The 17959-nt window shown below is 54.5% G+C and overlaps 1 protein-coding gene across 12 annotated transcripts in view; it reads left to right on the top strand.

The window, feature by feature from the left end:
- Positions 1-6846: 6846 nt before the first annotated feature.
- LOC119712585 (mucin-16-like) overlaps positions 6847-17959 on the top strand; it is a 47277-nt gene continuing 36164 nt past the window's right edge. For 11 of the 12 annotated variants that reach the window (XM_038163981.1, XM_038163988.1, XM_038163978.1 and 8 more), the window contains exon 1: positions 9418-17443. In XM_038163981.1, coding sequence (XP_038019909.1) covers positions 9619-17443 — 7825 coding nt within the window. In that variant the 5' untranslated portion in view covers positions 9418-9618. Of the gene's footprint in view, positions 7471-9417; positions 17444-17959 lie in introns of those variants that run through there. The other variant, XM_038163989.1, reaches the window with a different exon arrangement.

The following is a 17959-nucleotide window of genomic DNA, read 5'->3' as shown; positions in this document are numbered from 1 at the left end:
CATGACGTTGGAGACAACAAGCCCAACTTCTGCCACAGCCTCCACTCTTTCTACGAGCTTCGCTCTCGAGAGCACTTCACCCGAGCTCAGCACAGCTCCAAGCACCACCACGCAGGTTGAGACAACAAGCCCAACTTCTGCCACAGCCTCACCTCTTTCAATGAGCTCAAGGCTGGAGAGCACTTCACCAGGGCTCACCACAGCTCCAAGCACCACCACGCAGTTGGAGACAACAAGCCCAACTTCTGCCACATTCTCTACTTTTTCAACGAGAACTACTCCTGAGACGAGTTCATCAGGTCTCACTACTGATATAAGCACCACCACACAGTTGGAGACAACAAGCCCAATGTCTTCCACCGCCTCTTCTCTTCCAATGAGCTCAACTCCAGAGAACAGCTCACCAGGGCTCACCACACGGCCAAGTACCACCATGCCTTTGGAAACAACAAGCCCAACTTCTGCCACCGCATCTTCTCTCCCAACGAGCTCTGCTCGAGCCACCAGTTCACCAGGTCTCACCACAGCTCCAAGCACCACCACAGAGTTGGAGACAACAAGCCCAACTTCTGCCACAGCCTCCACTCTTTCAATGAGCTCAACTCTGGAGAGCACTTCACCAGGGCTCACCACAGCTCCAAGCACCACCACGCAGGTTGAGACAACAAGCCCAACTTCTTCCACCATCTCAACTCTTCCAATGAGCTCAACTCCAGAGAACAGCTCACCAGGGCTCACCACACCGCCAAGCACCACCACGCAGTTGGAGACAACAAGCCCAACTTCTGCCACAGCCTCTTCACCTCCAATGAGCTCAACTCTGCAGACCAATGCAGCTGCTCTCAATGCAGACATAAGCACCACCATGCCGTTGGACACAACAAGCCAAAATTCTGCCACCATCTCCACTCTTCCAAGGAGCTCAACTCCGGAGACCAGCTCACCAGGGCTCACCACAGCTCCAAGCACCACCACGCAGTTGGAGACAACAAGCCCAACTTCTGCCACAGCCTCTTCACCTCCAATGAGCGCAACTCTGGAGAGCACTTCACCAGGGCTCACCACAGCTCCAAGCACCACCATGCAGGTTGAGACAACAAGCCCAACTTCTTCCACCATCTCCACTCTTCCAACAAGCTCATCTCCAGAGACCAGCTCACCAGGGCTCACCACAACTCCAAGCACCACCACGCAGTTGGAGACATCAAGCCCAACTTCTGCCACATTCTCTACTTTTTCAACGAGAACTACTCCTGAGATGAGTTCATCAGGTCTCACTACTGATATAAGCACCACAACACAGTTGGAGACAACGAGCCCAACGTCTTCCACGGCCTCTTCTCTTCCAATGAGCTCAACTCCAGAGAACAGCTCACCAGGGCTCACCACACGGCCAAGTACCACCATGCCTTTGGAAACAAGAAGCCCAACTTCTGCCACCGCATCTTCTCTCCCAACGAGCTCTGCTCGAGCCACCAGTTCACCAGGACTCACCACAGCTCCAAGCACCACCACAGAGTTGGAGACAACAAGCCCAACTTCTGCCACAGCCTCCACTCCTTCTACGAACTTGGCTTTCGAGAGCACTTCACCAGAGCTCACCACAGCTCCAAGCACCACCACGCAGGTTGAGACAACAAGCCCAACTTCTGCCCCAGCCTCCACTCTTTCAATGAGCTCAACTCTGGAGAGCACTTCACCAGGGCGCACCACAGCTCCAAGCACCACCACGCAGGTTGAGACAACAAGCCCAACTTCTTCCACCATCTCAACTCTTCCAATGAGCTCAACTCCAGAGAACAGCTCACCAGGGCTCACCACACCGCCAAGCAACACCACGCAGTTGGAGACAACAAGCCCAACTTCTGCCACAGCCTCTTCACCTCCAATGAGTTCAACTCTGCAGACCAATGCAGCTGCTCTCAATGCAGACATAAGCACCACCATGTCGTTGGACACAACAAGCCCAACTTCTTCCACCATCTCCACTCTTCCAACGAGCTCAACTCCGGAGACCAGCTCACCAGGGCTCACCACAGCTTCCAGCACCACCATGCCTTTGGAAACAACAAGCCCAACTTCTGCCACAGCCTCCTCTCCTTCTACGAGCTTGGCTTTTGAGAGCACTTCACCAGAGCTCACCACAGCTCCAAGCACCACCACACAGTTGGAGACAACAAGCCCAACTTCTGCCACAGCCTCTTCACCTCCAATGAGCTCAACTCTGCAGACCAATGCAGCTGCTCTCAATGCAGACATAAGCACCACCATGCCGTTGGACACAACAAGCCCAACTTCTTCCACCATCTCCACTCTTCCAACGAGCTCAACTCCGGAGACCAGCTCACCAGGGCTCACCACAGCTCCAAGCACCACCACGCAGTTGGAGACAACAAGCCCAACTTCTGCCACAGCCTCTTCTCTTCCAATGAGCTCTACACTGGAGACCAGTTCAACAGCTCTCACTACAGCTCCCAGCACCACCATGACGTTGGAGACAACAAGCCCAACTTCTGCCACAGCCTCCACTCTTTCTACGAGCTTCGCTCTCGAGAGCACTTCACCCGAGCTCACCACAGCTCCAAGCACCACCACGCAGGTTGAGACAACAAGCCCAACTTCTGCCACAGCCTCACCTCTTTCAATGAGCTCAAGGCTGGAGAGCACTTCACCAGGGCTCACCACAGCTCCAAGCACCACCACGCAGTTGGAGACAACAAGCCCAACTTCTGCCACATTCTCTACTTTTTCAACGAGAACTACTCCTGAGACGAGTTCATCAGGTCTCACTACTGATATAAGCACCACCACACAGTTGGAGACAACAAGCCCAATGTCTTCCACCGCCTCTTCTCTTCCAATGAGCTCAACTCCAGAGAACAGCTCACCAGGGCTCACCACACGGCCAAGTACCACCATGCCTTTGGAAACAACAAGCCCAACTTCTGCCACCGCATCTTCTCTCCCAACGAGCTCTGCTCGAGCCACCAGTTCACCAGGTCTCACCACAGCTCCAAGCACCACCACAGAGTTGGAGACAACAAGCCCAACTTCTGCCACAGCCTCCACTCTTTCAATGAGCTCAACTCTGGAGAGCACTTCACCAGGGCTCACCACAGCTCCAAGCACCACCACGCAGGTTGAGACAACAAGCCCAACTTCTTCCACCATCTCAACTCTTCCAATGAGCTCAACTCCAGAGAACAGCTCACCAGGGCTCACCACACCGCCAAGCAACACCACGCAGTTGGAGACAACAAGCCCAACTTCTGCCACAGCCTCTTCACCTCCAATGAGCTCAACTCTGCAGACCAATGCAGCTGCTCTCAATGCAGACATAAGCACCACCATGCCGTTGGACACAACAAGCCAAAATTCTGCCACCATCTCCACTCTTCCAAGGAGCTCAACTCCGGAGACCAGCTCACCAGGGCTCACCACAGCTCCAAGCACCACCACGCAGTTGGACACAACAAGCCCAACTTCTGCCACAGCCTCTTCACCTCCAATGAGCGCAACTCTGGAGAGCACTTCACCAGGGCTCACCACAGCTCCAAGCACCACCATGCAGGTTGAGACAACAAGCCCAACTTCTTCCACCATCTCCACTCTTCCAACAAGCTCATCTCCAGAGACCAGCTCACCAGGGCTCACCACAACTCCAAGCACCACCACGCAGTTGGAGACATCAAGCCCAACTTCTGCCACATTCTCTACTTTTTCAACGAGAACTACTCCTGAGACGAGTTCATCAGGTCTCACTACTGATATAAGCACCACAACACAGTTGGAGACAACGAGCCCAACGTCTTCCACGGCCTCTTCTCTTCCAATGAGCTCAACTCCAGAGAACAGCTCACCAGGGCTCACCACACGGCCAAGTACCACCATGCCTTTGGAAACAACAAGCCCAACTTCTGCCACCGCATCTTCTCTCCCAACGAGCTCTGCTCGAGCCACCAGTTCACCAGGACTCACCACAGCTCCAAGCACCACCACAGAGTTGGAGACAACAAGCCCAACTTCTGCCACAGCCTCCACTCCTTCTACGAACTTGGCTTTCGAGAGCACTTCACCAGAGCTCACCACAGCTCCAAGCACCACCACGCAGGTTGAGACAACAAGCCCAACTTCTGCCCCAGCCTCCACTCTTTCAATGAGCTCAACTCTGGAGAGCACTTCACCAGGGCGCACCACAGCTCCAAGCACCACCACGCAGGTTGAGACAACAAGCCCAACTTCTTCCACCATCTCAACTCTTCCAATGAGCTCAACTCCAGAGAACAGCTCACCAGGGCTCACCACACCGCCAAGCAACACCACGCAGTTGGAGACAACAAGCCCAACTTCTGCCACAGCCTCTTCACCTCCAATGAGTTCAACTCTGCAGACCAATGCAGCTGCTCTCAATGCAGACATAAGCACCACCATGTCGTTGGACACAACAAGCCCAACTTCTTCCACCATCTCCACTCTTCCAACGAGCTCAACTCCGGAGACCAGCTCACCAGGGCTCACCACAGCTTCCAGCACCACCATGCCTTTGGAAACAACAAGCCCAACTTCTGCCACAGCCTCCTCTCCTTCTACGAGCTTGGCTTTTGAGAGCACTTCACCAGAGCTCACCACAGCTCCAAGCACCACCACACAGTTGGAGACAACAAGCCCAACTTCTGCCACAGCCTCTTCACCTCCAATGAGCTCAACTCTGCAGACCAATGCAGCTGCTCTCAATGCAGACATAAGCACCACCATGCCGTTGGACACAACAAGCCCAACTTCTTCCACCATCTCCACTCTTCCAAGGAGCTCAACTCCGGAGACCAGCTCACCAGGGCTCACCACAGCTCCAAGCACCACCACGCAGTTGGAGACAACAAGCCCAACTTCTGCCACAGCCTCTTCTCTTCCAATGAGCTCTACACTGGAGACCAGTTCAACAGCTCTCACTACAGCTCCCAGCACCACCATGACGTTGGAGACAACAAGCCCAACTTCTGCCACAGCCTCCACTCTTTGTACGAGCTTCGCTCTCGAGAGCACTTCACCCGAGCTCACCACAGCTCCAAGCACCACCACGCAGGTTGAGACAACAAGCCCAACTTCTGCCACAGCCTCACCTCTTTCAATGAGCTCAAGGCTGGAGAGCACTTCACCAGGGCTCACCACAGCTCCAAGCACCACCACGCAGTTGGAGACAACAAGCCCAACTTCTGCCACATTCTCTACTTTTTCAACGAGAACTACTCCTGAGACGAGTTCATCAGGTCTCACTACTGATATAAGCACCACCACACAGTTGGAGACAACAAGCCCAATGTCTTCCACCGCCTCTTCTCTTCCAATGAGCTCAACTCCAGAGAACAGCTCACCAGGGCTCACCACACGGCCAAGTACCACCATGCCTTTGGAAACAACAAGCCCAACTTCTGCCACCGCATCTTCTCTCCCAACGAGCTCTGCTCGAGCCACCAGTTCACCAGGTCTCACCACAGCTCCAAGCACCACCACAGAGTTGGAGACAACAAGCCCAACTTCTGCCACAGCCTCCACTCCTTCTACGAGCTTGGCTTTCGAGAGCACTTCACCCGAGCTCACCACAGCTCCAAGCACCACCACGCAGGTCGAGACAACAAGCCCAACTTCTGCCAAAGCCTCCACTCTTTCAATGAGCTCACTCTGGGAGAGCACTTCACCAGGGCTCACCACAGCTCCAAGCACCACCACGCAGGTTGAGACAACAAGCCCAACTTCTTCCACCATCTCAACTCTTCCAATGAGCTCAACTCCAGAGACCAGCTCACCAGGGCTCACCACACCGCCAAGCACCACCACGCAGGTCGAGACAACAAGCCCAACTTCTTTCACCATCTCTACTCGTCCAACAAGCTCAACTCCGGAGACCAGCTCACTAGGGCTTACCATAGCTCCAAGCACCACCACGCAGGTTGAGACAACAAGCCCAACTTCTTCCACCATCTCAACTCTTCCAAGGAGCTCAACTCTGGAGAGCACTTCACCAGGGCTCACCACAGCTCCAAGCACCACCACGCAGGTTGAGACAACAAGCCCAACTTCTTCCACCATCTCAACTCCTCCAATGAGCTCAACTCCAGAGAACAGCTCACCAGGGCTCACCACACCGCCAAGCACCACCACGCAGTTGGAGACAACAAGCCCAACTTCTGCCACAGCCTCTTCACCTCCAATGAGTTCAACTCTGCAGACCAATGCAGCTGCTCTCAATGCAGACATAAGCACCACCATGTCGTTGGACACAACAAGCCCAACTTCTTCCACAATCTCCACTCTTCCAACGAGCTCAACTCCGGAGACCAGCTCACCAGGGCTCACCACAGCTTCCAGCACCACCATGCCTTTGGAAACAACAAGCCCAACTTCTGCCGCCGCATCTTCTCTCCCAACGAGCTCTGCTCGAGCCACCAGTTCACCAGGTCTCACCACAGCTCCAAGCACCGCCACAGAGTTGGAGACAACAAGCCCAACTTCTGCCACAGCCTCCACTCCTTCTACAAGCTTGGCTTTCGAGAGCACTTCACCAGAGCTCACCACAGCTCCAAGCACCACCACGCAGTTGGAGACAACAAGCCCAACTTCTGCCACAGCCTCTTCACCTCCAATGAGCTCAACTCTGCAGACCAATGCAGCTGCTCTCAATGCAGACATAAGCACCACCATGCCGTTGGAGACAACAAGCCCAACTTCTTCCACCATCTCCACTCTTCCAACGAGCTCAACTCCAGAGAACAGCTCACCAGGGCTCACCACACGGCCAAGTACCACCATGCCTTTGGAAACAACAAGCCAACTTCTGCCACCGCATCTTCTCTCCCAACGAGCCTAACTGTGGAGTCCAGTTTGTCAGACTTCAGCAAAGGTGGAAGAACCACCACGGTGTTCCACCAAACTTCCCCAGGTACGGGTCTTGCCACATCACTCATTGAGTCCGCTACTCTGTCCAGAAGCACAAATCCCGAAGGCACCACCTCGGCTGTACACACATCACTGGAGCCTGCGTCTACGGCTTCAGTCTCTTCAGCTCGGCCAGAAACGTCTCCACTTGTGGCAACATCCACAATACTGTCGACGACAGTAGAAAGCTCCAGCCTCAAGACTTCAGCCACCTCTCCAGTCCAATCCAGCCCTGCTGGAACATCCCCTGTTGGCTATGTATCCATCCCAGTGACAGAGATTGGAGCTACAACCCCCACTGGCTTTGCACAAACTCTGTCCTCTGCTCCTGGTACAAGAACCACTTCTGCTCTTCCTCTGACCTCTACTCTGGAGATCTCTTCCCCAGCTTTCACCACAACTACACCCACCGGCAGCACAGTTCTTGAGACAACCTCCCATGGTGCTGGTCTGGCCACAATGCTCATTGAGTCCACCACAGCGTCCACCACCACAAATCCAGAAGGCACCACCTCGGTCTCGCAGTCCACATCCCAGGCTGAGTCTACGGCTTCAGTCTCTTCAGCTCGGCCACAAACGTCTCCACTTGTGACAACATCCACAATACTGTTGACGACAGTAGAAAGCTCCAGCCTCAAGACTTCAGCCACCACTCCAGTCCAATCCGGCCTGGCTGAGACATCCACTCCTGAGCAGGTCACTGCAGAAGGGGCAGAAACAACAACGGCCTCCGTGGTGCGTGCACAAACATCAGCCGCTGCTCCGGGGACAAGCCCAACTTCTGCCACCACCCCTTCTCTTCCAACGAGCTCTACTCTGGAGACCAGCTCACCAGCTCTCACCACAACTACAAGAACCACCACACCGTTGGAGACAACCTCTACTGCTGCTGCTACGTCAACTTTGACCACTAAGCCCAGCACTGTTCCCACCTCCTTGGCAACAGAATTCTCCACCTTGAGTGCACAGGCCACATTGCCTCCCGAGACTACGGCTCCAGCCGCTTCCACTAGAGCAGACACGTCTCCATTGGAGACAACCTCCACAGTCCTCTCGACAGCGGAACAAAGCACCAAACCAAAGACTCCTGCCGCCACAACAATGCAATCCAGCCCGGCTGGGAGTTCCGTGCCTCAGCAGGTCACCACTGCAGCAGGAGAGGCAACAACTGCGACCACCACGGTCCTTGCCCAAACAACTTCCTCTGCTCCGGGGACAAGACCAGCTTCTGCCACCACTGCTGCTGTTTCACTGAGCTCTACTCTGGAGATCTCTTCCCCAGCTTTCACCACAACTACACCCACCGGCAGCACAGTTCTTGAGACAACCTCCCATGGTGCTGGTCTGGCCACAATGCTCATTGAGTCCACCACAGCGTCCACCACCACAAATCCAGAAGGCACCACCTCGGTCTCGCAGTCCACATCCCAGGCTGAGTCTACGGCTTCAGTCTCTTCAGCTCGGCCACAAACGTCTCCACTTGTGACAACCTCCACAGTCCCGTCGACCACAGGACAACGCTCCAGCCTCAAGACTTCAGCCACCTCTCCAGTCCAATCCAGCCCTGCTGGAACATCCCCTGTTGGCTATGTATCCATCCCAGTGACAGAGATTGGAGCTACGACCCCCACTGGCTTTGCACAAACTCTGTCCTCTGCTCCTGGGACAAGAACCACTTCTGCTCTTCCTCTGACCTCTACTCTGGAGATCTCTTCCCCAGCTTTCACCACAACTACACCCACTGGCAGCACAGTTCTTGAGACAGCCTCCCCAGGTGCTGGTCTGGCCACATCACTTGTTAAGTCAACCACAGCATCCACCACCACAATTCTGGAAGGCACCACCTCGGTCTCGCAGTCCACATCCCAGGCTGAGTCTACGGCTTCAGTCTCTTCAGCTCGGCCACAAACGTCTCCACTTGTGACAACATCCACAATACTGTTGACGACAGTAGAAAGCTCCAGCCTCAAGACTTCAGCCACCACTCCAGTCCAATCCGGCCTGGCTGAGACATCCACTCCTGAGCAGGTCACTGCAGAAGGGGCAGAAACAACAACGGCCTCCGTGGTGCGTGCACAAACATCAGCCGCTGCTCCGGGGACAAGCCCAACTTCTGCCACCACCCCTTCTCTTCCAACGAGCTCTACTCTGGAGACCAGCTCACCAGCTCTCACCACAACTACAAGAACCACCACACCGTTGGAGACAACCTCTACTGCTGCTGCTACGTCAACTTTGACCACTAAGCCCAGCACTGTTCCCACCTCCTTGGCAACAGAATTCTCCACCTTGAGTGCACAGGCCACATTGCCTCCCGAGACTACGGCTCCAGCCGCTTCCACTAGAGCAGACACGTCTCCATTGGAGACAACCTCCACAGTCCTCTCGACAGCGGAACAAAGCACCAAACCAAAGACTCCTGCCGCCACAACAATGCAATCCAGCCCGGCTGGGAGTTCCGTGCCTCAGCAGGTCATCACTGCAGCAGGAGAGGCAACAACTGCGACCACCACGGTCCTTGCCCAAACAACTTCCTCTGCTCCGGGGACAAGACCAGCTTCTGCCACCACTGCTGCTGTTTCACTGAGCTCTACTCTGGAGATCTCTTCCCCAGCTTTCACCACAACTACACCCACCGGCAGCACAGTTCTTGAGACAACCTCCCATGGTGCTGGTCTGGCCACAATGCTCATTGAGTCCACCACAGCGTCCACCACCACAAATTCAGAAGGCACCACCTCGGTCTCGCAGTCCACATCCCGGGCTGAGTCTACGGCTTCAGTCTCTTCAGCTCGGCCACAAACGTCTCCACTTGTGACAACCTCCACAGTCCCGTCGACCACAGGACAACGCTCCAGCCTCAAGACTTCAGCCACCTCTCCAGTCCAATCCAGCCCTGCTGGAACATCCCCTGTTGGCTATGTATCCATCCCAGTGACAGAGATTGGAGCTACGACCCCCACTGGCTTTGCACAAACTCTGTCCTCTGCTCCTGGGACAAGAACCACTTCTGCTCTTCCTCTGACCTCTACTCTGGAGATCTCTTCCCCAGCTTTCACCACAACTACACCCACTGGCAGCACAGTTCTTGAGACAGCCTCCCCAGGTGCTGGTCTGGCCACATCACTTGTTAAGTCAACCACAGCATCCACCACCACAATTCTGGAAGGCACCACCTCGGTCTCGCAGTCCACATCCCAGGCTGAGTCTACGGCTTCAGTCTCTTCAGCTCGGCCACAAACGTCTCCACTTGTGACAACATCCACAATACTGTTGACGACAGTAGAAAGCTCCAGCCTCAAGACTTCAGCCACCACTCCAGTCCAATCCGGCCTGGCTGAGACATCCACTCCTGAGCAGGTCACTGCAGAAGGGGCAGAAACAACAACGGCCTCCGTGGTGCGTGCACAAACATCAGCCGCTGCTCCGGGGACAAGCCCAACTTCTGCCACCACCCCTTCTCTTCCAACGAGCTCTACTCTGGAGACCAGCTCACCAGCTCTCACCACAACTACAAGAACCACCACACCGTTGGAGACAACCTCTACTGCTGCTGCTACTATGTCAACTTTGACCACTAAGCCCAGCACTGTTCCCACCTCCTTGGCAACTGAATTCTCCACCTCGAGTGCACAGGCCACATTGCCTCCCGAGACTACGGCTCCAGCCGCTTCCACTAGAGCAGACACGTCTCCATTGGAGACAACCTCCACAGTCCTCTCGACAGCGGAACAAAGCACCAAACCAAAGACTCCTGCCACCACAACAATGCAGTCCAGCCCGGCTGAGAGTTCCGTGCCTCAGCAGGTCACCACTGCAGCAGGAGAGGCAACAACTGCGACCACCACGGTCCTTGCCCAAACAACTTCCTCTGCTCCGGGGACAAGACCAGCTTCTGCCACCACTGCTGCTGTTTCACTGAGCTCTACTCTGGAGATCTCTTCCCCAGCTTTCACCACAACTACAACCACCAGCAGCACAGTTCTTGAGACAGCCTCCCATGGTGCTGGTCTGGCCACAATGCTCATTGCGTCCACCACAGCGTCCACCACCACAAATCCAGAAGGCACCACCTCGGTCTCACAGTCGACATCCCAGGCTGAGTCTACGGCTTCAGTCTCTTCTGCTCGGCCACAAACGTCTCCACTTGTGACAACATCCACAATACTGTCGACGACAGTAGAAAGCTCCAGCCTCAAGACTTCAGCCACCACTCCAGTCCAATCCGGCCTGGCTGAGACATCCACTCCTGAGCAGGCCACTACCGAAGGGGCAGAAACAACAACGGCCTCCGTGGTGCGTGCACAAACATCAGCCGCTGCTCCGGGGACAAGCCCAACTTCTGCCACCACCCCTTCTCTTCCAACGAGCTCTACTCTGGAGACCAGCTCACCAGCTCTCACCACAACTACAAGAACCACCACACCGTTGGAGACAACCTCTACTGCTGCTGCTACTATGTCAACTTTGACCACTAAGCCCAGCACTGTTCCCACCTCCTTGGCAACTGAATTCTCCACCTCGAGTGCACAGGCCACATTGCCTCCCGAGACTACGGCTCCAGCCGCTTCCACTAGAGCAGACACGTCTCCATTGGAGACAACCTCCACAGTCCTCTCGACAGCGGAACAAAGCACCAAACCAAAGACTCCTGCCACCACAACAATGCAGTCCAGCCCGGCTGAGAGTTCCGTGCCTCAGCAGGTCACCACTGCAGCAGGAGAGGCAACAACTGCGACCACCACGGTCCTTGCCCAAACAACTTCCTCTGCTCCGGGGACAAGACCAGCTTCTGCCACCACTGCTGCTGTTTCACTGAGCTCTACTCTGGAGATCTCTTCCCCAGCTTTCACCACAACTACAACCACCGGCAGCACAGTTCTTGACACAACCTCCCATGGTGCTGGTCTGGCCACAATGCTCATTGAGTCCACCACAGCGTCCACCACCACGGTCTGGCAGTCCACATCCCAGGCTGAGTCTACGGCTTCAGTCTCTTCAGCTCGGCCACAAACGTCTCCACTTGTGACAACCTCCACAGTCCCTTCGACCACAGGACAACGCTCCAGCCTCAAGACTTCAGCCACCTCTCCAGTCCAGTCCAGCCCTGCTGGAACATCCCCTGTTGGCTATGTATCCATCCCAGTGACAGAGATTGGAGCTACGACCCCCACTGGCTTTGCACAAACTCTGTCTTCTGCTCCTGGGACAAGAACAACTTTTGCTCTTCCTCTGAGCTCTACTCTGGAGATCTCTTCCCCAGCTTTCACCACAACTACACCCACCGGCAGCACAGTTCTTGAGACAGCCTCCCCAGGTGCTGGTCTGGCCACATCACTTGTTAAGTCAACCACAGCATCCACCACCACAATTCTGGAAGGCACCACCTCGGTCTCGCAGTCCACATCCCAGGCTGAGTCTACGGCTTCAGTCTCTTCAGCTCGGCCAGAAACGTCTCCACTTGTGACAACATCCACAATACTGTCGACGACTGTAGAAAGCTCCAGCCTCAAGACTTCAGCCACCACTCCAGTCCAATCCAGCCCTGCTGGAACATCCCCTGTTGGCTATGTATCCATCCCAGTGACAGAGATTGGAGCTACGACCCCCACTGGCTTTGCACAAACTCTGTCTTCTGCTCCTGGGACAAGAACAACTTCTGCTCTTCCTCTGAGCTCTACTCTGGAGATCTCTTCCCCAGCTTTCACCACAACTACACCCACCGGCAGCACAGTTCTTGAGACAGCCTCCCCAGGTGCTGGTCTGGCCACATCACTTGTTAAGTCAACCACAGCATCCACCACCACAATTCTGGAAGGCACCACCTCGGTCTCGCAGTCCACATCCCAGGCTGAGTCTACGGCTTCAGTCTCTTCAGCTCTGCCAGAAACGTCTCCACTTGTGACAACATCCACAATACTGTCGACGACAGTAGAAAGCTCCAGCCTCAAGACTTCAGCCACCACTCCAGTCCAATCCGGCCTGGCTGAGACATCCACTCCTGAGCAGGCCACTACCGAAGGGGCAGAAACAACAACGGCCTCCGTGGTGCGTGCACAAACATCAGCCGCTGCTCCGGGGACAAGCCCAACTTCTGCCACCACCCCTTCTCTTCCAACGAGCTCTACTCTGGAGACCAGCTCACCAGCTCTCACCACAACTACAAGAACCACCACACCGTTGGAGACAACCTCTACTGCTGCTGCTACGTCAACTTTGACCACTAAGCCCAGCACTGTTCCCACCTCCTTGGCAACAGAATTCTCCACCTCGAGTGCACAGGCCACATTGCCTCCCGAGACTACGGCTCCAGCCGCTTCCACTAGAGCAGACACGTCTCCATTGGAGACAACCTCCACAGTCCTCTCGACAGCGGAACAAAGCACCAAACCAAAGACTCCTGCCACCACAACAATGCAGTCCAGCCCGGCTGAGAGTTCCGTGCCTCAGCAGGTCACCACTGCAGCAGGAGAGGCAACAACTGCGACCACCATGGTCCTTGCCCAAACAACTTCCTCTGCTCCGGGGACAAGACCAGCTTCTGCCACCACTGCTGCTGTTTCACTGAGCTCTACTCTGGAGATCTCTTCCCCAGCTTTCACCACAACTACAACCACCGGCAGCACAGTTCTTGACACAACCTCCCATGGTGCTGGTCTGGCCACAATGCTCATTGAGTCCACCACAGCGTCCACCACCACGGTCTGGCAGTCCACATCCCAGGCTGAGTCTACGGCTTCAGTCTCTTCAGCTCGGCCACAAACGTCTCCACTTGTGACAACCTCCACAGTCCCTTCGACCACAGGACAACGCTCCAGCCTCAAGACTTCAGCCACCTCTCCAGTCCAGTCCAGCCCTGCTGGAACATCCCCTGTTGGCTATGTATCCATCCCAGTGACAGAGATTGGAGCTACGACCCCCACTGGCTTTGCACAAACTCTGTCTTCTGCTCCTGGGACAAGAACAACTTCTGCTCTTCCTCTGAGCTCTACTCTGGAGATCTCTTCCCCAGCTTTCACCACAACTACACCCACCGGCAGCACAGTTCTTGAGACAGCCTCCCCAGGTGCTGGTCTGGCCACATCACTTGTTAAGTCAACCACAGCATCCACCACCACAATGCTGAAAGGCACCACCTCGGTCTCGCAGTCCACATCCCAGGCTGAGTCTACGGCTTCAGTCTCTTCAGCTCTGCCAGAAACGTCTCCACTTGTGACAACATCCACAATACTGTCGACGACAGTAGAAAGCTCCAGCCTCAAGACTTCAGCCACCACTCCAGTCCAATCCGGCCTGGCTGAGACATCCACTCCTGAGCAGGCCACTACCGAAGGGGCAGAAACAACAACGGCCAACGTGGTGCGTGCACAAACATCAGCCGCTGCTCCGGGGACAAGCCCAACTTCTGCCACCACCCCTTCTCTTCCAACGAGCTCTACTCTGGAGACCAGCTCACCAGCTCTCACCACAACTACAAGAACCACCACACCGTTGGAGACAACCTCTACTGCTGCTGCTACTATGTCAACTTTGACCACTAAGCCCAGCACTGTTCCCACCTCCTTGGCAACAGAATTCTCCACCTCGAGTGCACAGGCCACATTGCCTCCCGAGACTACGGCTCCAGCCGCTTCCACTAGAGCAGACACGTCTCCATTGGAGACAACCTCCACAGTCCTCTCGACAGCGGAACAAAGCACCAAACCAAAGACTCCTGCCACCACAACAATGCAGTCCAGCCCGGCTGAGAGTTCCGTGCCTCAGCAGGTCACCACTGCAGCAGGAGAGGCAACAACTGCGACCACCACGGTCCTTGCCCAAACAACTTCCTCTGCTCCGGGGACAAGACCAGCTTCTGCCACCACTGCTGCTGTTTCACTGAGCTCTACTCTGGAGATCTCTTCCCCAGCTTTCACCACAACTACAACCACCAGCAGCACAGTTCTTGAGACAGCCTCCCATGGTGCTGGTCTGGCCACAATGCTCATTGCGTCCACCACAGCGTCCACCACCACAAATCCAGAAGGCACCACCTCGGTCTCACAGTCCACATCCCAGGCTGAGTCTACGGCTTCAGTCTCTTCTGCTCGGCCACAAACGTCTCCACTTGTGACAACATCCACAATACTGTCGACGACAGTAGAAAGCTCCAGCCTCAAGACTTCAGCCACCACTCCAGTCCAATCCGGCCTGGCTGAGACATCCACTCCTGAGCAGGCCACTACCGAAGGGGCAGAAACAACAACGGCCTCCGTGGTGCGTGCACAAACATCAGCCGCTGCTCCGGGGACAAGCCCAACTTCTGCCACCACCCCTTCTCTTCCAACGAGCTCTACTCTGGAGACCAGCTCACCAGCTCTCACCACAACTACAAGAACCACCACACCGTTGGAGACAACCTCTACTGCTGCTGCTACGTCAACTTTGACCACTAAGCCCAGCACTGTTCCCACCTCCTTGGCAACAGAATTCTCCACCTCGAGTGCACAGGCCACATTGCCTCCCGAGACTACGGCTCCAGCCGCTTCCACTAGAGCAGACACGTCTCCATTGGAGACAACCTCCACAGTCCTCTCGACAGCGGAACAAAGCACCAAACCAAAGACTCCTGCCACCACAACAATGCAGTCCAGCCCGGCTGAGAGTTCCGTGCCTCAGCAGGTCACCACTGCAGCAGGAGAGGCAACAACTGCGACCACCATGGTCCTTGCCCAAACAACTTCCTCTGCTCCGGGGACAAGACCAGCTTCTGCCACCACTGCTGCTGTTTCACTGAGCTCTACTCTGGAGATCTCTTCCCCAGCTTTCACCACAACTACAACCACCGGCAGCACAGTTCTTGACACAACCTCCCATGGTGCTGGTCTGGCCACAATGCTCATTGAGTCCACCACAGCGTCCACCACCACGGTCTGGCAGTCCACATCCCAGGCTGAGTCTACGGCTTCAGTCTCTTCAGCTCGGCCACAAACGTCTCCACTTGTGACAACCTCCACAGTCCCTTCGACCACAGGACAACGCTCCAGCCTCAAGACTTCAGCCACCTCTCCAGTCCAGTCCAGCCCTGCTGGAACATCCCCTGTTGGCTATGTATCCATCCCAGTGACAGAGATTGGAGCTACGACCCCCACTGGCTTTGCACAAACTCTGTCTTCTGCTCCTGGGACAAGAACAACTTCTGCTCTTCCTCTGAGCTCTACTCTGGAGATCTCTTCCCCAGCTTTCACCACAACTACACCCACCGGCAGCACAGTTCTTGAGACAGCCTCCCCAGGTGCTGGTCTGGCCACATCACTTGTTAAGTCAACCACAGCATCCACCACCACAATGCTGAAAGGCACCACCTCGGTCTCGCAGTCCACATCCCAGGCTGAGTCTACGGCTTCAGTCTCTTCAGCTCTGCCAGAAACGTCTCCACTTGTGACAACATCCACAATACTGTCGACGACAGTAGAAAGCTCCAGCCTCAAGACTTCAGCCACCACTCCAGTCCAATCCGGCCTGGCTGAGACATCCACTCCTGAGCAGGCCACTACCGAAGGGGCAGAAACAACAACGGCCTCCGTGGTGCGTGCACAAACATCAGCCGCTGCTCCGGGGACAAGCCCAACTTCTGCCACCACCCCTTCTCTTCCAACGAGCTCTACTCTGGAGACCAGCTCACCAGCTCTCACCACAACTACAAGAACCACCACACCGTTGGAGACAACCTCTACTGCTGCTGCTACGTCAACTTTGACCACTAAGCCCAGCACTGTTCCCACCTCCTTGGCAACAGAATTCTCCACCTCGAGTGCACAGGCCACATTGCCTCCCGAGACTACGGCTCCAGCCGCTTCCACTAGAGCAGACACGTCTCCATTGGAGACAACCTCCACAGTCCTCTCGACAGCGGAACAAAGCACCAAACCAAAGACTCCTGCCACCACAACAATGCAGTCCAGCCCGGCTGAGAGTTCCGTGCCTCAGCAGGTCACCACTGCAGCAGGAGAGGCAACAACTGCGACCACCACGGTCCTTGCCCAAACAACTTCCTCTGCTCCGGGGACAAGACCAGCTTCTGCCACCACTGCTGCTGTTTCACTGAGCTCTACTCTGGAGATCTCTTCCCCAGCTTTCACCACAACTACAACCACCGGCAGCACAGTTCTTGACACAACCTCCCATGGTGCTGGTCTGGCCACAATGCTCATTGAGTCCACCACAGCGTCCACCACCACAAATCCAGAAGGCACCACCTCGGCTGTACAGACCAGGGCTGAGACTGTGTTCACGGGTTCAGTCTCTTCAGCTCGGCCAGAGACCTCTCTTCTTGTGACAAGCTCTAAGCTACTTCCTTCCAGAGCAGAAAGTTTGAGTACATCTCCTGCAGAGATGACTTCCCATGTACTTTTTTCTACTTTCGGTCCATTTACTTCACAGACCTCTCAACCTTCTTCTCTTGGTCTCACCAGCACAATGCATTTGGAAACAACAGCATTTCCTCCTACTAGTCTTGGCGTCAAACCTGGTAAGTTCAAACACTGCTATGAAATCTCAACAGTTTTATAAAATTTTTTCTCTGAAATTCTTTTTTTGATATATACCTTTGGTTTGGTTTTTTGGTTTTTTTGAGTTAAGTCAACATAGTGAGAAACGATTCCTTGTCTAAATATTTTTATGATTTTCTAAATAATTTTAACAATTTTTTCAATATTATTTTTTATAGTATATGCCATATGAGTTTCAATTTTTAATTTTTTGTATTAGCAAACCATTGAGTTTTTTAAAAATGTTGTATAGTCTCTGGATATAGCACTAACAACCTCAGTTAAAAGGCATAACATCCCCAGTTGGATGTTTTTTCTCAGTTGTAAATTCAGAGTTATCAGTATTAGATTATTAAGTATTTCACTGGTAAAATATATTGACGTAATATCTGCATAAAGGCGTAAAATAAATATAATTACCTAAATATCCATACATTAATGTCTAACATATGCAAATAAGAAAATGAAAGAAATCTATCCTCAGTATTTTAAAAGGC

This window comes from Motacilla alba, chromosome 28, assembly GCF_015832195.1.
Source record: "Motacilla alba alba isolate MOTALB_02 chromosome 28, Motacilla_alba_V1.0_pri, whole genome shotgun sequence".
Lineage (NCBI taxonomy): Eukaryota > Metazoa > Chordata > Aves > Passeriformes > Motacillidae > Motacilla > Motacilla alba.
The sequence above is the reverse complement of the archived record's forward strand: the minus strand, read 5'-3'. Positions and strand labels throughout refer to the sequence as shown.